The following is a 23,102-nucleotide window of genomic DNA, read 5'->3' on the forward strand; positions in this document are numbered from 1 at the left end:
TCACGATTGCCCTTCGCTGATGATGTCTTTCGCTCTGAGTTCCATGCCGACATCACACTGAACACCACTGCTCATTAAACATCAGCAAGTTGACCTGTCTTTGTCACTGAAGTTCCTGCAAAACGCACCCCAACAATCACCCCTCCTTCAAAATCACTTTGGTCTCCTTTTGTAGCCACGCTCGCCATAATTATAGGCAACCAGGCCTGTGCAGCATTTTTATACAAGACCCGAAGCCTGCTGGGATGTTAGTTGCTGAAATAAAAGATGGGCCACCACTGTGTGGAAGCCATGACTTTCAATATATATATATATATATATATATATATATATATATATATATATATATATATATATATATATATATATATATATATATATATATATATATATATATATATATATATATAGTAATACCTTGACATACGAATGCACTAACTTACGAGTATTCAGAGTTACGAGCCGTTGCTCGGACGATTTTTTGCTTTGTGTTACAAGTCTAGATCAGAGTTACGAGTGGAGCGAGCTTTGAGACTCGCGCAGCCAAGCAAGCGAACACCCGCATCTCCTGCCTTTTCGGGAGATTTTTCGGGAGTTTGAGCGTAGTACTTCAACGATATGTACTATTCTCAAGCAGAAGGATTCGTTTTGTAGCAATTAAGTGTGATGGCAAAGTTACATTAAGAAAAAATAAAAATAAAAAAAATTGTAGCAATTAAGTTTAGCGATAAAGTGAAAAAAAAAATTGTATCAATTACATTCAGCGATAAATTGTGAAGAGACCTTCAAATCTCCTCCGCCACTTCCACCAGAATCTTCCGGAAGCCGAAGTCATCTCATCTCCAAGGTAAATACACTTTATAAAACCAGTTTATTCATTTATATTCTATTTTATTATCTTTGTATTAATTATTTATTATTTATAAATACATTTCTCATTTTTAAAACTATGTAACAAAGAAATTAGGGTGTTTTTGGGGAGGCTGGAACTGATTAATGGTATTTTAATTAATTTCAATTGGGAAAATCATTTTGATATACGAGCAAACCGAGTTACGAGCTCGGTCACAGAAGTAATTAAACTCGTATGTCAAGGTATTACTATATATATATATATATATATATATATATATATATATATATATATATATATATATATATATATATATATATATATATATATATATATATATATATATATATATATATATATATATATATATATATATATATATATATATAGATATAGATATATATATATTATATATATATATTGTTACGGCAGTGGAAATTCGCAATACACCATAAAGGTTCCTTAGATCAGTTATGACGGTAGGTTTATGTACAGATCAGTCCCCACCGTTGTTTAAAGGGTTTTCTTCGAGTTTCACCGGGCTGCGACTCTTTCAGATAGCGTTTTCTATATCTATCGTTATTTTGAACCACACAACAACCACCCCCATCTTCGCCACTACGTCCGCTTCCGAACAGCAAACATAGGCGCCAAGGAAGGAACTGCGAGGACGCGAGGGTTTTCCCGCCTATTTTCCCCGCGCTTGATGTGAAGGGAAGGGGGCAGTGCAGCTCGCTGCCGATTGGTGGATGCATGGCGTGAGGCGGTCGGAGTGAGGGAACACCCCTTTTCGGGAGGCTTCTCAAAGGGAGGCGGAGCCGAAAATGGGGTGGGGCAAAGGGCGGAGCCCAGCGCTATAAAGGGCGGAGCCCAGCGCTATAAAGGGCGGACCGCACGCGGAGATCTCTCTTCTTGGTTCATGCCCGCCCCTGTCTTCCGGTGGTCCTGTCGAGCGACCTGTTGGCGAAGGCGCGGGCCGGTGGCGAGTCCGGGCGACGCATCGGGGATGCAGACGGGAGGCGCAGCTCTGCTGGCTGTGTTGTGCGAACCTGCGTGTCTGGCAAGGAGCGCCGGAGAGAGCTTACCGCCCATCATCGCAAGGCCCGGCGTCAGTTACGGCCACACCAGCTGCCGTGGGGAGCAGGCGTCACGACCTGCCCACCGTCGCGCCACGAGGGCGCGGGTAAGACCCTTCGGTCTCATGGGCCTGGCCGATCACCCGGGTTCCACACCATGAACGGTCCACGGACCCTGTCTGCCACCCTTGTCTTTGGGGGTGGCCATTTCCTTGCTTTTGTCTGCATGGTGTGGCGCCGTCCGAATAAGTAAAACTGCTTAAGTGACAGTGCATGTAATAAAACATTGCCTTTATTCGGTAGTATTCCTTTAATTGCTTGCTGTGACTGTACATACGTGCATGATTTATTGTGTTGGCTGTAAATACGTGTATACCCGTAACGGGAATAAATGTGCTTGTGTGAACTGCTCCCCGTTCGTTGCGTCCCATTCCCTTTTTGAAAGTGCCATCTTGAATCGCGGAATAAATTAGTAGAGGGTTTCAAATACCCGGCAACGAAGAATCACATCCGGCGAGGTCGGGCGATAATATCCACTCGGTTATCGCTGCAGCACGGAACGGACCGCTTAAGCGGTTCGTGTCCCGAACCGACCGGCGCCGAGGTACGGTCGCCCGGTCGACTGCCCGCGCAGGTACTTATGTAGATCGGATCTGGCGAGCAACCCTATCTTGCGCGGGTAGGCAATTGGCACGATCGTGGTGAGGTTAGACCCCCACCCGTGACTGGCTCCTGGCGTTAGTTCCAAGGAGGGTCACGACTGAATTTTCCGACCGGTGGGCGACGCGGCTGCCATTAGAGGTACGCAGCCGCTCGCACGCCGGCGGGCGCGAATTTGTAACAATATATATATATATATATATATATATATATATATATATATATATATATATATATATATATATATATATATATATATATATATATATATATGTATATTGTTACGGATTTCAGAATCCGGTCTGATGAATGCATCCGCACATCCAGGTCCTCAGACAGTTATTTCCTTAAATGCATGTTCAGATTACATGCCATCCACATGTCTAATGGGATTTTAAATGTGATGCGTTGAGAAGGGAAAAGAATAGATACCCTCTCTTATGGGAAGCTTTTTTCTTTACGACAGACACGTTTACACACATTTTTCGCGAGCGCCGACGCCCGCCTGGTTTTTGAGCACACAGGTCATCAGGGTAAAGGTGTGCAAGTGGGGTGGGGTGAGCTTGGGGGAACTGTGCGCCTGCCGAGACGGGCTGCAGATTAAAAAAAGAATTAGAGGTCTGTTCTGAAGGAGAAGTAAGCAAGAGAAGCGCACGAGAAGCGAGCAAGAAGCGGGTGTAAGCGCGCGAGGGAAGAAGCGAGTGTGTTAGCGTGCAAGAGAGAGAAAGAAAGTGAGAGTTGAAGCGCGCGAGGGAAGAAGCGAGCCAGAGAGGAAGCGTGCAAGCGAGGAAGCGTGCGAGCCCGCAAGTGAGGAAGTGAGCGAGGGAGAATGTGGGTGTCTGACCAGCGCCAATGAGACAATTCTTCCTTCCCAGTGCTTGAGCAAGCGAGCGTGTGGTGCGCGTGTGGGTCTGAGCAGCGCCAACAACGAGTGAGGCAGGGTTGGTCACCAATGAGTGAGGTACGGGTCAGTCACCGACAGACCGTGTGGGTCACTGGACGTCACCAGTTTCGTGAAGTGTGAGGAGCTGCCAGTGTCACAGCACCAGGATCTAAACCCACGACAGACGATCTCGGTGCCCTCCCAGAAGTCAACTGGCGTTCAAGGCTGTTCGCGAGAGTGTGCACGGCAAGGCTGGGTGCTGGCGACGGACAAGACACGCACACACATATTTCAGGTCGTTTTCACTTCACGGATGACTACTCTCTGGTGAGTGAGACAACTCTTCCCCCCCCCCCCCCCTTTTGAATGATGTGCTGGGTACCCTTGTCTGTGTTAAGTTGAAAGTCAACCCCCGATAAGCATCTGCTCTCTGTCTCTTTCCTGTAATTTTGATTGATTTCGCCAGAGTAACTATTCATTTTGATTGCTTTGGGATTTATTCATTTAATTACCGAAGAAAATAAAAAGTTCTTTTTATTTATTTATTTTCTTAATAATAAATCATTTGTCGCCTTCCAACCTGTCAGTGTTTGTCCTTTCGTTCCATTGGTCTCACATTGTCCGAACCTCGATAGACTGGGAGGTAATTACCACAGATTTGACCAAAAATAGTCAGCACGCACCAGCGGTTAAAACGCTCGACCGCCCTAATTAAAATCTAATCGAAATAACATTGGTGCTTTGCCGAGGGCACGCTCCCCGCTCAGGTAACCACGTGACCTCTAGTTAAATGGCATAATTAGACGGTGGACACTGGAACTTGTGGTTTTAAAACAACCCACCGTACCACAACGTTAATTGTGAGCAGTGGCCCCAGGTCCGGCTCCTCCGAGAACAACAGGGGATTAATTCCCCTGAGTGACAAGCTGGTGTCTTGGTACCCGTGGCTGCAACAATATATACAGTGGGGAGAACAAGTATTTGATACACTGCCAATTTTGCAGGTTTTCCCACTTACAAAGCATGTAGAGGTCTGTAATTTTTATCATAGGTACACTTCAACTGTGAAAGACGGAATCTAAAACAAAAATCCTGAAAATCACATTGTATGATTTTTAAATAATTAATTTGCATTTTATTGCATGAAATAAGTATTTGATCACCTACCAACCAGTAAGAATTCTGGCTCTCACAGACCTGTAAGTTTTGTCTTTAAGAAGCCCTCCCATTCTCCACTAATTACCTGCATTAACTGCACCTGTTGGAACTCGTTATCTGCATAAAATACAGCTGTCCACACTCAATCAATCAGACTCCAACCTCTCCACAATGGGCAAGACCAGAGAGCTGTCTGAGGACATCAGGGACAAAATTTTAGACTTGCACAAGGCTGGGATGTGCTACAGGACAATAGGCAAGCAGCTTGGTGAGAAGGCAACAACTGTTGGCACAATTATAAGAAAATGGAAGAAGTTCAAGATAACAGTCAGTCTCCCTTGGTCTGGGGCTCCATGCAAGATCTCACCTCGTGGAGCCTCAATTATCATGAGAAAGGTGAGGGATCAGCCCAGACCTACACGGCAGGACCTGTTCAATGACCTGAGGAGAGCTGGGACCACAGTGTCAAAGAAAACCATAAGTAACACACTATGCCATCATGGATTAAAATCCTGCAGCGCATGCAAGATCCCTCTGCTCAAGCCAGCGCATGTCCAGGCCCGTCTGAAGTTTGCCAATGACCATCTGGATGATCCAGAGGAGGAATGGGAGAAGGTCCTGTGGTCTGATGAGACCAAAATAGAGCTTTTGGTTTAAACTCCACTCGCCGTGTTTGGAGGAAGAAGAAGGATGAGTACAACCCCAGGAACACCATCCCAACCATGAAGCATGGAGCTAGAAACATCATTCTTTGGGGATGCTTTTATGCAAAGGGGACAGGATGACTGCACCGTATTGAGGGGAGGATGGATGGGCCATGTATCACGAGATCTTGGCCAACAACCTCCTTCGCTCAACAAGAGCATTGAAGATGGGGTGTGGCTGGGTCTTCCAGCATGACAATGACCCGAAACACACAGCCAGGGCAACTAAGGAGTGGCTCCGTAAGAAGCATATCAAGGTCCTGGAGTGGCCTAGCCAGTCTCCAGACCTGAACCCAATAAAAAATCATTGGAGGGAGCTGAAAGTCTGTGTTGCCCAGCGACAGCCCCGAAACCTGAAGGATCTGGAGAAGATCTGTATGGAGGAGTGGGCCAAAATCCCTGCTGCAGTCTGTGTAAACCTGGTTAAGAACTACAGGAAACGTCTGATCTCTGTAATTGCAAAGATTTCTGTACCAAATATTAAGTTCTGTTTTTCTGATGTATCAAATACTTATTTCATGCAATAAAATGCAAATTCATTATTTAAAAATCATACAATGTGATTTTCAGGATTTTTGTTTTAGATTCCGTCTTTCACAGTTGAAGTGTACCTATGATAAAAAATACAGACCTCTACGTGCTTTGTAAGTGGGAAAACCTGCAAAATCGGCAGTGTATCAAATACTTGTTCTCCCCACTGTGTATGTATGTATATATATATATATATATATATATATATATATATATATATACATATATATATATATATATATATATATATATATATACATATATATATACATACATATATATATATATATATATATATATATATATATATATATATACATATATATACATACATATATATATATATATATATATACATATATGTATATATATATATATACACATATATATACATATATACATATATACATACATACATACATATACCGTGGGGAGAATAAGTATTTGAGACACTGCCGATTTTGCAGGTTTTCCCACTTACAAAGTACATAGAGGTCTGTAATTTTTATCATAGGTACACTTCAACTGTGAAAGATGGAATCTAAAAAAAAAATCCTGAAAATCACATTGTATGATTTTGAAATAATTAATTTGCATTTTATTGCATGAAATAAGTATTTGATCACCTACCAACCAGTAAGAATTCTGGCTCTCAGACCTGTTAGTTTTGTCTTTAAGAAGCCCTACCATTCTCCACTCATTACCTGTATTAACTGCACCTGTTTGAACTCGTTATCTGCATAAAAGACAGCTGTCCACACTCAATCAAATCAGACTCCAACCTCTCCACAATGGGCAAGACCAGAGAGCCGTCTAAGGACATCAGGGACAAAATTGTAGACTTGCACAAGGCTGGGATGAGCTACAGGACAATAGGCAAGCAGCTTGGTGAGAAGGCAACAACTGTTGGCGCAATTATTAGAAAATGGAAGGAGTTCAAGATAAAAGTCAATCTCCCTTGGTCTGGGGCTCCATGCAAGATCTCACCTCGTGGAGCCTCAATGATCATGAGAAAGGTGAGGGATCAGCCCAGAATTGGACGGCAGGACCTGGTCAATGACCTGAAGAGAGCTGGGACAACAGTATCAAAGAAAACCATAAGTAACACACTACGCCGTCATGGATTAAAATCCTGCAGCGCACGCAAGGTCCCTCTGCTCAAGCCAGCGCATGACCAGGCTCATCTGAAGTTTGCCAATGACCATCTGGATGATCCAGAGGAGGAATGGGAGAAGGTCATGTCGTCTGATGAGACCAAAATAGAGCTTTTTGGTTTGAACTCCACTCGCCGTGTTTGGAGGAAGAAGAAGGATTACAACCCCAAGAACACCATCCCAACCTTAAAGTATGGAGGTGGAAACATCATTCTTTGGGGATGCTTTTCTGCAAAGGGGACAGGACGACTGCACCGTATTGAGGGGAGGATCGATGGGGCCATGTATCGCGAGATCTTGGCCAACAACAGCATTGAAGATGGGGCGTGGCTGGGTCTTCCAGCATGACAACGACCCGAAACACACAGCCAGGGCAACTAAGGAGTGGCTCCGTAAGAAGCATCTCAAGGTCCTGGAGTGGCCTCGCCAATCTCCAGACCTGAACCCAATAGAAAATCTTTGGAGGGAGCTGAAAGTCTGTGTTGACCAGCGACAGCCCCGAAACCTGAAGGATCTGGAGAAGATCTGTATGGAGGAGTGGGCCAAAATCCCTGCTGCAGTCTGTGCAAACCTGGTTAAGAACTAAAGGAAACGTCTGATCTCTGTAATTGCAAACAAAGGTTTCTCCACCAAATATTAAGTTCTGTTTTTCTGATGTATCAAATACTTACTTCATGCAATAAAATGCAAATTAATTATTTTTAAATCATACAATGTGATTTTCAGGATTTTTGTTTTAGATTCCATCTTTCACAGTTGAAGTGTACCTATGATAAAAAAAATTACAGACCTCTCGGTGCTTTGTAAGTGGGAAAACCTGCAAAATCGGCAGTGTATCAAATACTTGTTCTCCCCACTATATATATATATATATATATATATATATATATATATATATATATATATATATATATATATATATATATATATATATATATATATATATATATGTATGATGTTTTTCCTCAGAAAATAAATAATTAGCAAAAAGACATTCATTCTTACACCCACAAGAAATACTAGAACCAAACAGAAAAACACAATGTGTAAAAACAAAGCATAGTCCCCAGATGTCAAGGTGTGTTTGCCTCAGGAACCCAAGAAACGCATGGCAAAACTAGAACGGCACTCGGTGGAGCACGTACTTCCACCAGGCTGAATAGTGTACATTTTGTATCCCGCCGAAAGGCCGATTCTTGATCCAGACCTTCAAAATCTAATCCGCTTCTTCTTGTCACCTAACCAACTCGTCCACCAAGTTTCGTCAGAATCAATTCATACCTTTGGGGTTTTTTTAGACATTGTAATATACTGTATATTGTTTTTAACCCCATCACTCAATGGTGAAGAATCACTTAAAAATTATTGGATCTGAAGCCAGATCTACCCCAGAATTGAATCACTTCTTCCTTATCACACACCAAACCTCTCCATCGAGTTTCGCCTGAATCCATCCACAACGTTTTGAGACATTGTGCTATATATAGTTTTTGGCCGCATCTCTCAATTGTGAAGAATCACTTTTAAAATTCTTGTATCTGGATTCAGAACTGGATCTTCACCAAAATATAATCAATTCATCCTCATCACACACCCAACTTGTCCCCAAATTTCGTCCACATCCGTCCACAACATTTTGAGATATGCTGTTCACAGACAGACAAACAAGACAAACTGGCGAAAACAACCTCCGCCAACCTTCGGCGGCAGAGGTAAAAAGTTTTCCAAGACATCACTGTGTCAATTGGCATTGCAAGTCACCAGAGAGCCTGAAAATGGGTGCCCTGTACATAACAGACCAATCGATTCCTGTGGAAGACCCAGCTTGAAACATCCCTCTCCAGTGAGTCTGCAGCTTAGAGCAACAACCATCACAATCCTGTGATGGAATGGCCACAGGACAGCCTACCTACCCGATATAACTGTCAAGAAAGGGTGATGGGATGAGAGGACGACATAACACTCCCAAATCAAACTGAATAAAATGGAGAGAACACCAACAACCCCACGATGGTTGGTTTTGAAGCACAGACCACTGGAATGCCCTGATGATATCCAGGATAGCGAACACTTTTGAGAGGGCGGGGTGGGGGGGAGTGTCCTTTTGACTGGGACAAACGAAATAAAAAGAGGAGTTGGAAATAAATTTAGATGCCGTAAATGCAATAACCCACTGTTAATTTTGCCTACAAAGATTGGTGACAATGCACAAAGGGGTGAGAGATAAGATCGGAAATGGAATCGGACAGACAGACAGGGTCATTTTATTAATGTCAAATGCAATAGTGAAAAGATAATAAATAAAAAAAAGTCCTCACCGTTTTGCCTTTACTTGTGGGACCTTGTCATCACCAGTCAGGATGGAGGTGAACACCTGGTTATATCTTTCACATGTTGCTAAGGAAATGAAAACCAAAATAAATAAAAACCCTTCTGAGCACAACTATTTCCTCCGAGACGATGGTTTATCCGTTAACTGCATTCACTCCGCATTTAATCCCAAGGGACATCTTGTTTTACTCAACCAACAACCAAGCACCCCCATTTTCACACAAAAAAAGAAGAACAAGGATACTTTGGCAACTTCCAGTTGTCATTATGTGCAGGGGTATTGTTGATCAAAGGCTGTCCCATGCAGTCCACACAGAATTTGTGATAGTACTGTACACTCCCCACAGCCTGTACACCACATCAAGTACGTCAACAACACCAGGTCAACATCCGTAACAAACCTTAGTGAAGACCCAATCTACATCAAGTCAACCCACCATACTTCCTTCAAAATCTCAACTTGTATGTTACCTCATTTAACATCCAACAACAATAAATGATGGCTGGCAGCCCCCTGGCTCAACACTCATCCAACAGACAACGGACTCAATGCAACACCCTGCCTGTGAAGCACCACAACACCAGACTGACAGTTTATAGTAATGCCAGGAAACAAACAGAGATGACACCTCAATGGTGAATGCACTACCTGTGAGCTATCCTTACAACCCAATTTGCAAAAGCAAATCTGACAATACTTGGCACACATTGATATAATATTTTTCGGTATGTCTTGGACTTTTAGGCATGTCCCCATCATATTCATACCCCTTGACTTTTTCACATTTTGTTGTGTTACAGCCTGAATTTAAAGTGGATTAAATTAAAATATTTTGTCACTGGTCTACACAAAATACCCTAAAATGCAAAAGTGAAAACTTGTTTTTAGAAATTTTTACAAATATATTTAAAATGAAATACCAACATGTGCAATACAGTCAACCCCCGCTTCATCACGGTTCACCTATCGCGCCCCCGGTTCATCGCGGGTTTTCCCTTGGAGCGTAACTAATTTTTTCTGCGGATTCCCCCGGTACATCACGGTAATAATATATAAAATATAAATTATTTAAGTTATTAATTATAACGCGTGGTGCTCGACCAGTCACACAACGCACGAGACAAAGTTTCGCTTGTGAACTTCGAATATTTTCTACGTTTTTTCTCCAAGCCCGACGATGCCGCCCAAACACCCTGCACCTTCTAAGGCTTCTGGCAAGGAACCGAAGTGCCAGAGGAAGGTCCTGGGATGCTCCAGGAGAAGGTTAAGGTAAAGGTGCTCGATATATGCTTCGGGAAGGAAAAAAGGTTTGCCGCCGTTGAACGAGCACTGCTCATACCCAGCACCTCAAAATCGACCAGAACAGACTTGTCGATCTCCGGCACCTCAAACCCAATCACTGCCAAACCGACCAGACTAGACTAGTCGATCTCAGGCACCTCAAACCCAATCACTCCCAAACCAACCAGACCAGACAAGTCGATTTTTTGGGGAGGTGTCCATTCATCGCGGATTTTCACTTAGCGCGAGGAGGTTTGGAACATAACCCCCGCGAGAAACAGGGGATTACTGTATACACAAGTATTCTACCCTGTGTCAATACTTTAAAGAAGCGCCTTTGGCAGCAAATAACAGCTTCGAGTCTTCTTGGGTATGTCGGTATCAGCTTTGCACATTTGGATTTGCAGATTTGCTCCCATTCTTCCTTGCAGATTTGCTCAAGCTCTGTCAATTGGATAGAGTGTGTCTGAACAGCAATCTTTAAGTCTTTCCACAGATTTACAATGGGATACAAGTCTGGGCTTTGGCTGGGCCACTCAAGGATTTTCATGTTCTTGTTCTTAAGCCATTCCAGTGTTGCTTTGGCTGTTTGCTTGGGGTCATTGTCCTGTTGGAACGTAAATCTTAGCCACAGTCTCAGGTCTTTTGCACTCTGAAGCAGGTTCTCCTTAAGGATTTGCCTGTATTTGGCTCCATTTATTGTTCCCTCTATCCTTACAAGCCTACCAGTCCCTGCCGCTGAAAAGCATCCCCAGAGCATGATACTGCCACCACCATGCTTCACAGTAAGGATGATAAATGGCTCATGAGTTCTGGTCGATCTCCACCAGATGAAGCACTTTGCATTCAGGCCAGAGTTCAATTTTCATCTCATCAGACCACAAAATCTTTTGCCTCATGCTCTCAGTGTGCGCACGCGCGCGCACGCACGCACGCACGCAGCACTTACCTTGTTTAAGTTCAAAACAGCATAGCACTTACCTTGTGCAAGTCTTCTCGAGTTGCTTTATGCAGCTACTTCGGCGAGAGGAATGCGGGAGGGGTCAATCATAAATATATATTTTTTGTTGTTGTTGCGGTTCTACAAATCCACATGCCTCTAAGGTAATGGCACCCAACATAGTGATCCCCAAGCAGTTATTTCATTAGTCTTCGTGCAGTTAGACATCCCCTCATGTCTAGTGGGTTAACGGGGTGAAGTGCGTTGCGTGGGTCTCATAATAAGGCCTAGTAACCATTTCATTTTCTGATTCCTACCCTAACCCTGTCCTTTTAGCCATGGTACAAAACAAGCAAGCAAGCACACATGGCATTCAATCGGCGATTGATAATAAGCACACCACGATGCCTCCTGTGGCTCGGAACCACCACACACGACACAACTCGCGCAAGGGCATTACGAGCCATTAATTCGTTCAAATCTGCACGCCATCCCCATCCGGCACTTCACCTTACTTCACACCTTGCTCACCAAACCTCACCACTCGACCACAAACGCCTCCCGCACCACTGCATCGCTACTCTATATAGAGGAGTACTGTAGGACTCGGGCTGTCCTCGGGACAGCACGATGCTTGGCCAAGCAACAAACGTCAATAGCTCATCCACATCTCACCGGGACATCAAGGGTGAGCACGAATAATTGATACAACCCTCGTGCAGTCACCAGACCACAGCAAAACAGGGGGGAGGGACGAGGAGGGTGGGTGGCGAGGAAGGGTCGCAAGAAGGGAGATCCGGGAGTTTGGTACGGGGCCCGGGTGTGCATTTTGGCTCATGAAGGGGGGGTGGGTGGCAGGGAAAGTCCATTGCTATTCGCATTCAGACTGCACTCGGAGCACTTCAGGACCTGGGTGCCAGCTCAGGGAGCATGCTCTATGTCGAGTCAGGAACTCCAACCCGTGCCAAACTGGATAGGGAACCAAGACAGTTTCCGGCCCCGGAGCCTGGCAGGAGGTGGCGAGGGCCACTGTGGCCCAATAGAGGAGCAGGATTCGGGTCACAGCACGTCACTTTCGGGTCACCACCCCACCCTTCGCCCAGAGCTATATAAAAGGGGGAGCCATTCGCTCTCTTCGGTGCCTCTTCGCTCGCTGTCTCGTTATTGGTGTGATTGCCAGGACGTGCTTCTTCTTGAGAGCCTGATCTGGGGCGACTGATGAGACTCCCTGCCGTGTTGTTAATGCTCCGCCACCCCCGTGCAGCCAGACGGACCAGTGAGGAGCACACGTTGCCATGAGCCCCAGCAAAGTGATTAAGCAGGAGATAATGCGCCACATCTCGAGGTGGGAATGCTCAAGCGGAGCGTCCCACGAAGGTACATGCTACACAAGCAGACCTTTACACGGCTTGGTAGGGGATCTTTTGCCTCATGCATATATATACATAACAATATATATATTGTTGCGGATTCGCGCCCGCCGGCGCGCGGACGGCCACGTAACTCGAATCGCGGCACGTCGCCCACCGGACGGACAATCCAGTCGTGACCCTCTCGGACTAACGCCGGGAACCAGTCACGGGTGGACCTTTCGGTCTCACCACGATCGTGCCAATCGGCCCCCGCGTGGGATAGGGTTGCTCTCCAAATTCGACCTACCTAAGTACCCACACGGAGGGTAGACCGGGCGATCGCACCTCGCCGCAGGTCGACTTCGGACACGGGCCACTTTAGGCGACCCGTTCCGCACCATCGGGATAACCGAGCGGTGTTATTCGTCGGCCTCGACGGTTCGATTAATTATCGGGCGTTTTAGCCCACGACCAACCCCTTACGTGAAGCAAGATGGAGACCCAATGAAAGAAAAGACGAAGCGAAGCGGGAAAACAGCCCAACACCAAGCACATCCACCTCGCGATGAACGGGAAGCACACATACACAACCACACCAAAAGCACATGCAAAAGGGAAACACAATATTACACAAAAAGCAAACGCAACAATGCAGATCCAACCGACCACCGGGCACACGGCAACACCCACACAATTCCACCTCACAGACAGCGCCGACAACACACACTCCCAAAGCAAAAGAAAAGAGAACCACCCTCCAGGACGAGGGGGGTAGGCGGGCCCGGGGCCGAGACCGGGCCGGGCCCACCCGTCTGATGATGAGACGCGAAGTGGCGGTGGTGCCTCAACTCCGCGGGCCTCGCGGACAGTGTCTGGTAGGGGGTGGGAAAGGGGCCCCCTTTGTCGCACTATCTCAGCGCGGGGGGAAACAGGAGGGGGTTGCTGATGCTCGGGGGAAGGAGGATATCACCCTGTCTCGGGTCCCGCGGCGAGCGTCTCCTCCTCGACCTCAATCGCGTTTCTGGCCTCTCCCTGTGCAGCTCCCGGCACCGACGCGAGCACCCCCTCGTCCGCCTTCGCCGCAGTCACCTCTCCACAGCTCCGTCTATTCGCCCTCTCCGTCTCTTCTCTTGGCTCGTCCCAACTCTTCACTCTTGACTTCTCTCACTTCTTTCCAGCTCCACCGACGACTCTCTTGAACTCCGCACAACTGAACTGCCTTGACTGACGAACGCAGCCGTTTATATAAGCCCCGTGGCTTCGCTCTTTCACCCTTGACCCTCTGCCTCCGACCCTTCACCTCTCTAACTGGCTCCCCATTGGCCCGAGGAAAAGTGGGCGTGAATGCTTTTTGATCCATGTATTTGCATATAGCGACCGCCCTCCAACGCCCTGGAGGCGGGGCCAAATCGCCCCTCGCTCACCGATTGGACGGAACAAAAGTGGGCGTGAGTCGTTTTTGATCCGTTTTTCTGCGGAAAGTCTGTGATGTCTCTGAACACGCTGCTCGGTGCGCGCCCCGCACGAGTCCAGCATCGGTGCCCACGAGTGGCGCGAGATGGTGTGGATGCGATGGTGGCGAGTTGTGACGGTAAAGGTCGTGGCGGTTGTGGTGAAGCGGCGTTGTGGTTGGTGGTTGTTGTTGTGAAGGCTGTTGAGACGTGGTTGGTGGTGGTAGTAATAGCGGCTGGTCCAAAATAAAGATAGTAAAAGAAAAACGGCTATCCTGAAGAGTCGCAGCCCGCATGAATGACATTTATTCCCTCGAAACAACGGGTTTGGGCCTAACTACACATATACTTACAGAGATATCTCACCCAAGGGACCTGAATGGTGGTTTGTGAATTTCGTCAACCACAACACTACCCCCTCCCCTTTTTACAGACTCGTCCCGAGTCGTCAAATTTTCGTGTGCCATCATGTGTAGTTTTCCCCTAGTACATTTTACCTACGGATCCCTGAGTGCGACATTCATGGTATTCGTGTCCCCAAAATAAATAACCTGAGGGCTGAGTAACTACCTAAACAAACTCACTCACACGGACGACTTAAATAAAATTGCCGGCGCTAAGATATACATGCCGGGGGCGCACTCATATTTACAGTACATCTTAACCTTAACTTACAAATTTTACACTAAACCATGGCCCAGGTTCAATGAACTCTGCAAAAAGAAAGCAGTTAGCAGGGAGCCAGGCTGCTCGCATGCAGTCTCTGACTCAAATAATGCAGGTGACAGGGAACGTGGCCGGCTGCTCACACGCAGTCCAATGCCTTCCTTTTTGAACTGAACGCAGTGAACCACAACGGTGCATGGGCTGCACAAACGCAGTCTCCGTGCCAGCTCAAGTGGCACACGCAATGAACACAACGAATGGATGGATGAATGGTTTGAACTGAACGCAGTGAACCACAACGGTGCATGGGCTGCCCAAACGTAGTCTCCGTGCCAGCTCAAGTGGCACACGCAATGAACACAACGGATGGATGGATGGACACAAACATGGTGCACGGGCCGCCACTGCAGGCCACTGCGTGTTGTAGCTGCCAACAGGGCAGTTCTCGCAGCTTGCAAACTGTTGCCTTGATCCTGGCGCACATGGCAATGAACAGGGGGGGGGGGCAAAGCAAAAATTGAACGGGGCTGGTGAACAGGGGCAGTGGGCATGGCATGGCAAAGGCAGCAGGCAAACACAGCCCGCAGAAGAAGGCCGCGGCAGGCAAACACAGCCGGCAGATGAACTGGCCGGCACAGGCCTTGAAGAAAAACAGCCAGCCGGCAGATGAAGTGGGCCGGCACAGGCCTTGCAGCACAGCAGCTGCAGACGATCCAGCCGGCACAGGCCTCGCAGCAAAACAACAGCTGCCGATGAAGTTGGCCAGCTTTTGCCGTTCCGTGGAGGTTGGTGGAGGGAGTGCGGTGGTGCTGGCCACTTGGAAGGCGGGCTCGGACCTACCTACCTGTCTCCCTCCCACCTATCGCCTTTGCCTGTCACTGTACATACCCACTCCCTTAATTTGTCAAACCCCAATTTAGCCCCAACTTATTTTTTTGTTGTTTTTATTTTTACTTCCCCACTATAAATCGTCCCCTAACCCCCTGTACTGTCCTTGTTCGGCTAACCTATCCTGTCACCTAGCCTACTCCCAACCCCTACGTTCCCTTCCCGGAGGGGAACAAGGGAGAGCTAGCGTCCTGTGTCGAGGCCCAACGAAGCCTCAGGATGGCCTCCCCAGAGTTCAGCGATCTATAACCAAAGTGGGTCCAGCGGCCCACAACGAGAGCGAGGGGATGGATGGTGCGGAGGGGTACACTTCCTAATCTACCCTAACCATTAACTGTTAACCTACCCCGGGGCTTTCAACAAGCGCCTCTCGCTTAAACTATTGGTTCTAACAACCCAGATTCCCGTCGCCCGTGTTGGTGTCCTCACAATTTCGGGCCTCGCCCCCAGTTTTCTCTCCGTGCCCTCACACGGTCTCATGGCTGGGACACGTGGCCCCCTTTGGCAGGCACGACCCTCTGCCGATTCTCCGACGATGGCACCCCCGGGCACTACACTGCCTCCGAGCCTACCAGCTCCCTAACACCGGGGAGTGCCCCCCATGGCACCTCCCCTGAAACGCACACGTGGCAGGCTGGCTTCCCAGGCCCCTTTCCGAGGGTCACCCGTGCCCACAACACTGCCCACGCGGCTAATGGCGCCCCGGGCCCCCGCACCAAGCAGGTGCACCCGTGCCCACTACGCTATCCCGGCCCCCCATGGACCCTTGGCCTACCACGGCCGACTAGCCTGGTGCCCGGGGTACCCACTCAGCGATACTCACCTTTCGCAGCCACGCTCCCAGCCCGTCAACAGGGCTCCTGCACCCCTCCAAACGGGTTTCGAGCCTACACTCCCACCAACAACAAAACGACCTCCATTTTGTAAATTTGACTAACCCCCTAACTCACTTTATACTGACCCCGGGGTCCCTTGGGCGGGAGTCACTCCTCCCCCCAATCACTCATCGCACCATGCATTCCCCATTCGCTCCATACACACAGACCCGCTGGCCTCACTCACTCAACAAGTACTCACCTCACAACTCACCAACTCTTCAACACACTCACCGCTGAACTCTGCCATCCTTCTAACTACATCCCCTAACTAACTCGTGCTCCCACGTCATCCCTTATACTAGTAGCACGTTCCTTTTAACACTACGTAGCTAAACTACGTCCCCTCTACACATTCACAAGTCTGTCCATGTCCTCAAAATAAATCATTTTATTTCCCAACCTAAATCTGGCTACAATCCCTCAAACTAATCCATTCCACGGACTCCATGAGGACTTACCCTTGCCCCATGGAGTCGGTCTAGCTACGCTAACCCTTCCCCCTAACTAGTTTCCATCCTGTGCCCTGGTAAGGGGGTCTTCCACCCCTTGCCCAGGAATCCTGTGCACCCGAAAGTGAGGCTTGCTGTTTCTTTCTTTTTTTTCTAATTGTGCAGCACCAGCGCGGGAACACAGCTCGCGCACTTTGCACCGGCCCGTGACGTCATGCAGCTGCACGTGTACCTCGTCCCTCCTTGGACGGTACCATCCGGCAGGGATACCCCTCCTGCCGGATTCCAACCCCACGTGCAGCCATGGCGTCACCGTGCGCAGAAAAAAAAACAAGCCCCACGTCTTGAGGGGTTCCCCACGCGAACACATGTGCTTTGCCCGTTGGAGCTTAACACACACGATCGCGTGGAGAACCCGTCCGGTCCAAATCCATAATCCTGCCTAAACTTTGTCCGTCCGCGGGATCGGCAAATCCACCGCGTGCGTTTCCGAACCGGGACTTCACGCTCGCAAGCGAGCACGTGGGGGCCTCGTGCGTTGCACAGCACGGACCTCGTGCTCACTGCTGGGTGAACCCGGCACGGTCCCCGAAACAACTACAGCCGCTACTCGGCTTCCTTTCCTCACATGTCGCCGTCGTCGCCATTCCACACACGCACACCTGCGTGTTACGACGCTCACACTCCATTCCATTAAACTCACACCGGGAGACGCGGCTGCATGTTCACACATGCCGACCGACATCTCCCTTACATACCGCTCTCTCACACACACTGTCTCCCTTGCACTCGGCCGTTCACTCACTCGTGCCATTTTCCTTACACAAACCACACCACTCACACACGCGGGGGCACTCACCCGCGGTTCCTCATCCACACTCCGTGCCTCGCTCACACACGCGGGGGAACTCACCCGCGGTGCCTCACTCATACACCGTGCCTCACTCGCACACGGTGCCTCACCCACACACGCGGAGGCACTCACCCGCGGTGCCTCATCCACACACCGTCCCACACTCACACACGCGGGGGCACTCACCCGCGGTGCCTCATCCACACTGGCCGTTTCATCCACACACACGGCCTCACTCACACACGGTGCCTCACCCACACACGCGGGGGCACTCACACCTTGCACCCCACACACAGGGACAACCACACTGGGGATTCGCGTCCCCACAAGGGTCTCCGGGGCCTCTATACCCCCCAAGCTCTCCGTGCACCCGTCCACAGCACTCCTCCCCTCGACCTCGCAAAGCACGACCGAACTCACCTGGCCGTGACTCGCCTCAAGGGGGAATACTCCCTCCCCTCGTTCCTGGAGGAGGCTATCCAACTGCTCGCACCGGGTCCCTGCACGGTCCGCCAGCTCACCCCCATTATCCTCCACTACCTCCGTGTGTGTGTGTACGTCACTTACCCCGTCTTCATCGTGTAGTCTTCCCTCTATCGTTCCCATCTCCCGTGTCTCTGCCAACTCAGTCACCTCTTCACCCTTTACCTCCCTTGTCTCAACTATTATTTCTGTTGTCGTCACCTCGTGTCTCGTCTCACACGTTTTGGTCTCCCCATTTAATTTTTCCCTTTCGGTCATCGTCACGACCCTCGCCCAACACGTCCCCCGAATTATTTTTTCACCCGCCTCCACCGCGGGCCTGTCAGCCGTTGCACCCCCTTTCAGCTCGTTCGCTCCCACACGTGGAGTCGCCATTTTTATCTCCCTGGTCACAGCCTTCATGCCCGCCTGCAGGCATCGGCCCATGTTCTGCGTCTCACCCCGCAGCTCTTTCATTTCTTCCCTCATTTGCTGTGTATTCGCATCCATCGTTTTGATCATTTCCGCATTCATTTTTGCCAGCATGGTGAATAGCTGGGCCATGTCGGGTGCGCTTGGGTGAGCCGTTTCGGCAGGGGTTGGGGAAGGGTTTTGGTGGAGAGGGGAAGGGGAGGTGTCATACACCGCGGCCGCTGCCGCACCTATTACGGGCTCTGGGTTCAGTTGGGCGAGTTCGTTTTCCTGTGCAACCAACATTTCCTGCACGGGGATTTCATCCTGAGCCATGGATTCCACACATTCCACATCCATTTCCAATACCCCCGGCTCCCGCTCGCCTTGAGACGCCATCTTGCTTCTCTTAAAGGGTTAATTTTAGCTCGCTCGTAATTTGGAGGGAATCGGGGGTCGCTCCTCTCACCCCTGGACCGATTCCCGTGAATTTAGCCGGAGACAGGAGAGCCCGTTTTCCCGTTCTCCGATACCAGTGCCGCGAGGAGGGCGATGAGTTTATATCGCACGACCTGACACCAGTGTTGCAGATTCGCGCCCGCCGGCGCGCGGACGGCCACGTAACTCGAATCGCAGCACGTCGCCCACCGGACGGACAATCCAGTCGTGACCCTCTCGGACTAACGCCGGGAACTAGTCACGGGTGGACCTTTCGGTCTCACCACGATTGTGCCAATCGGCCCCCGCGTGGGATAGGGTTGGTCGCCAAATTCGACCTACCTCAGTACCCACACGGAGGGTAGACCGGGCGATCGCACCTCGCCGCAGGTCGACTTCGGACACGGGCCACTTTAAGCGACTTTAGTGTTATTCGTCGGCCTCGACGGTTCGATTAATTATCGGGCGTTTTAGCCCACGACCAACCCCTTACGTGAAGCAAGATGGAGACCCAATGAAAGAAAAGACGAAGCGAAGCGGGAAAACAGCCCAACACCAAGCACATCCACCTCGCGATGAACGGGAAGCACACATACACAACCACACCAAAAGCACATGCAAAAGGGAAACACAATATTACACAAAAAGCAAACGCAACAATGCAGATCCAACCGACCACCGGGCACACGGCAACACCCACACAATTCCACCTCACAGACGGCGCCGACAACACACACTCCCAAAGCAAAAGAAAAGAGAACCACCCTCCAGGACGAGGGGGGTAGGCGGGCCCGGGGCCGAGACCGGGCCGGGCCCACCCGTCTGATGATGAGACGCGAAGTGGCGGTGGTGCCTCAACTCCGCGGGCCTCGCGGACAGTGTCTGGTAGGGGGTGGGAAAGGGGCCCCCTTTGTCGCACTATCTCAGCGCGGGGGGAAACAGGAGGGGGTTGCTGATGCTCGGGGGAAGGAGGATATCACCCTGTCTCGGGTCCCGCGGCGAGCGTCTCCTCCTCGACCTCGATCGCGTTTCTGGCCTCTCCCTGTGCAGCTCCCGGCACCGACGCGAGCACCCCCTCGTCCGCCTTCGCCGCAGTCACCTCTCCACAGCTCCGTCTATTCGCCCTCTCCGTCTCTTCTCTTGGCTCGTCCCAACTCTTCACTCTTGACTTCTCTCACTTCTTTCCAGCTCCACCGACGACTCTCTTGAACTCCGCACAACTGAACTGCCTTGAGTGACGAACGCAGCCGTTTATATAAGCCCCGTGGCTTCGCTCTTTCACCCTTGACCCTCTGCCTCCGACCCTTCACCTCTCTAACTGGCTCCCCATTGGCCCGAGGAAAAGTGGGCGTGAATGCTTTTTGATCCATGTATTTGCATATAGCGACCGCCCTCCAACGCCCTGGAGGCGGGGCCAAATCGCCCCTCGCTCACCGATTGGACGGAACAAAAGTGGGCGAGTCGTTTTTGATCCATTTTTCTGCGGAAAGTCTGTGATGTCTCTGAACACGCTGCTCGGTGCGTGCCCCGCACGAGTCCAGCATCGGTGCCCACGAGTGGCGCGAGATGGTGTGGATGCGATGGTGGCGAGTTGTGACGGTAAAGGTCGTGGCGGTTGAGGTGAAGCGGCGTTGTGGTTGGTGGTTGTTGTTGTGAAGGCTGTTGAGACGTGGTTGGTGGTGGTAGTAATGGCGGCTGGTCCAAAATAAAGATAGTAAAAGAAAAACGGCTATCCTGAAGAGTCGGAGCCCGCATGAATGACATTTATTCCCTCGAAACAACGGGTTTGGGCCTAACTACACATATACTTACAGAGATATCTCACCTAAGGGACCTGAATGGTGGTTTGTGAATTTCGTCAACCACAACAATATATATATATATATATATATATATATATATATATATATATATATATATATATATATATATATATATATCGTCTTCTTTGGACGCACATAAAGCATCATTACTGACTCGCAATCCCATTTCCTCTGGCACGACACCGCACCCCCGACACCACCAGTATTCTTCCCACCTACCTCTCCCAAAGCATTCTGGGTTGCGTTGGTCTGCCGACCACGCCAGGTATTGAGGTCGTTTATCCTCATCTGCTCTCCTCTCTTGGCTATATCTAATCATGTGTGTGTGTGTGTGTGTACGCGCACACACACGTCCTAGTTAAAGTGAAGATTGTAGAAGATATAACAGGATAACTCTGCTCTGTGTCTTCTTTTGTAAGCTGTTGCCTTTTGCTGCACCCCACAAATTTCTTGCTATCCCCTGCTGTACATACAAATAAACCCCATTCACTGTGGATCAGCTCAATTCCAGTTCTCGATTACAGTTCCACAAGGATCAGCCATGTGCCAAGCTAAGTAAAGGAATAGTTTGGAAGGAAGGTTTTTCTTTTCATTTTGTGTCACCTTTGATTTGAAATCGGCAATAAAGCGACCCGCTAAAGTAAAGCGACACCGACACACCACACACACACACACACACACACACACACACACACACACACACACACACACACACACACACACACACACACACACACACACACACACACACACACACACACACACACACACACACACACACACACACACACACCGTTAGCACCTTCTGGCTGTAATGGAGAACATCAGCTGCAGATTATATTTCCCATGGTAAAACCCCATTTGTCTGCACATGTACGGGACTGTATTTGAGTCTGTATGAGGAGGCGCCTCCACTGTAAGATTTATTATTAACCTCCGCCATCAAAGATGGATGGAGGTTACCGTTTTCACCCCTTTCTGTTTGTTTGTTTGTTTGTTTGTTTGTTTGTTTGTGAACTGTATTACGGAAAAACTCCTCGACGGATTTCGCCGAAACTTTGTGAGGGGATAAGGTATGGTCCAAGGATCATGCCATTAGATTTTGGACTTGGTCCCAGGCCACATGGCGTATGGACGAAGCAAGCACATTGATCGGCGCCAACCGCAGCGCGTTGGGGGAGCCTGGGCAGGCATGTGGGGCCGACGCGACCCTCAGCCAGTCACCGGGCACGGCTTGGGAGTACGGTGCAGGGCGATTCGTGTCACGGTATTCAGAGCGAGACAATTCTACAGCTCCGCGATCTCTCGCCGGAAGTACCAATAGGACCGCTTCCGGCCATGGGAGCCAGGCAGCGCGTGGCCGGGGCCCAATCAGAGCACACAATTTGGGAGACGATACATCGATTCGGGTCGTCGCCCCCGCCCTGCACTGCGGGGTCGATAAAGGATGATTTGCGAAGCCGTCCGGAGGAGTCTTTAGGGTCGTTGTCAGAAGCATCGTCAGAGAGTTGGCGTCGTCGTGGTCATCCTCATCTTCCTTGATGCCTTTGGATCGGTCTCTGCGTGCCCCGTCTTCATCTTCACCGACTCGCCGCTGGCTCCGCCCACACACTCGCTCTCGACTCCGCCTATTCAACACACTCACCATGGGGCAGCACACTCAACTGGCTCCCCCAAAAGTCCCTCCCTCATGTCTGACGGTCACGCCCATTCTCTGGATCGCCGCTCAGCTGCACAATGCGTCACGTGCGAGGTATTACGAGACCGTTAGCCTCATCTCTTCTACTTTTTCTTCTCATCAACTCCTCTTCAGTGTGTGTGTGTGTGTGTGTGTGTGTGTGTGTGTGTGTGTGTGTGTG

General features: G+C 49.3%; 1 protein-coding gene across 3 annotated transcripts in view; it reads right to left on the reverse strand.

Annotated features, from left to right (window-relative positions):
• Nucleotides 1–23,102, reverse strand: part of ZCCHC8 (zinc finger CCHC-type containing 8) — a 139,257-nt gene that overhangs the window by 72,864 nt on the left and 43,291 nt on the right. For all 3 annotated transcript variants that reach the window (XM_085878501.1, XM_085878500.1, XM_085878499.1), the window contains 2 exons: nucleotides 9,595–9,698; nucleotides 9,338–9,403 (listed from right to left, as the gene is read on the reverse strand). In XM_085878501.1, the coding sequence (XP_085734627.1) occupies nucleotides 9,338–9,403; nucleotides 9,595–9,698 (170 nt within the window). The remainder of the gene's footprint in view (nucleotides 1–9,337; nucleotides 9,404–9,594; nucleotides 9,699–23,102) is intronic.

The sequence above is a fragment of the Eptatretus burgeri genome, chromosome 4 (assembly GCF_056783735.1).
Source record: "Eptatretus burgeri isolate ZD-2024b chromosome 4, Ebu_testis_v1, whole genome shotgun sequence".
NCBI lineage: Eukaryota > Metazoa > Chordata > Myxini > Myxiniformes > Myxinidae > Eptatretus > Eptatretus burgeri.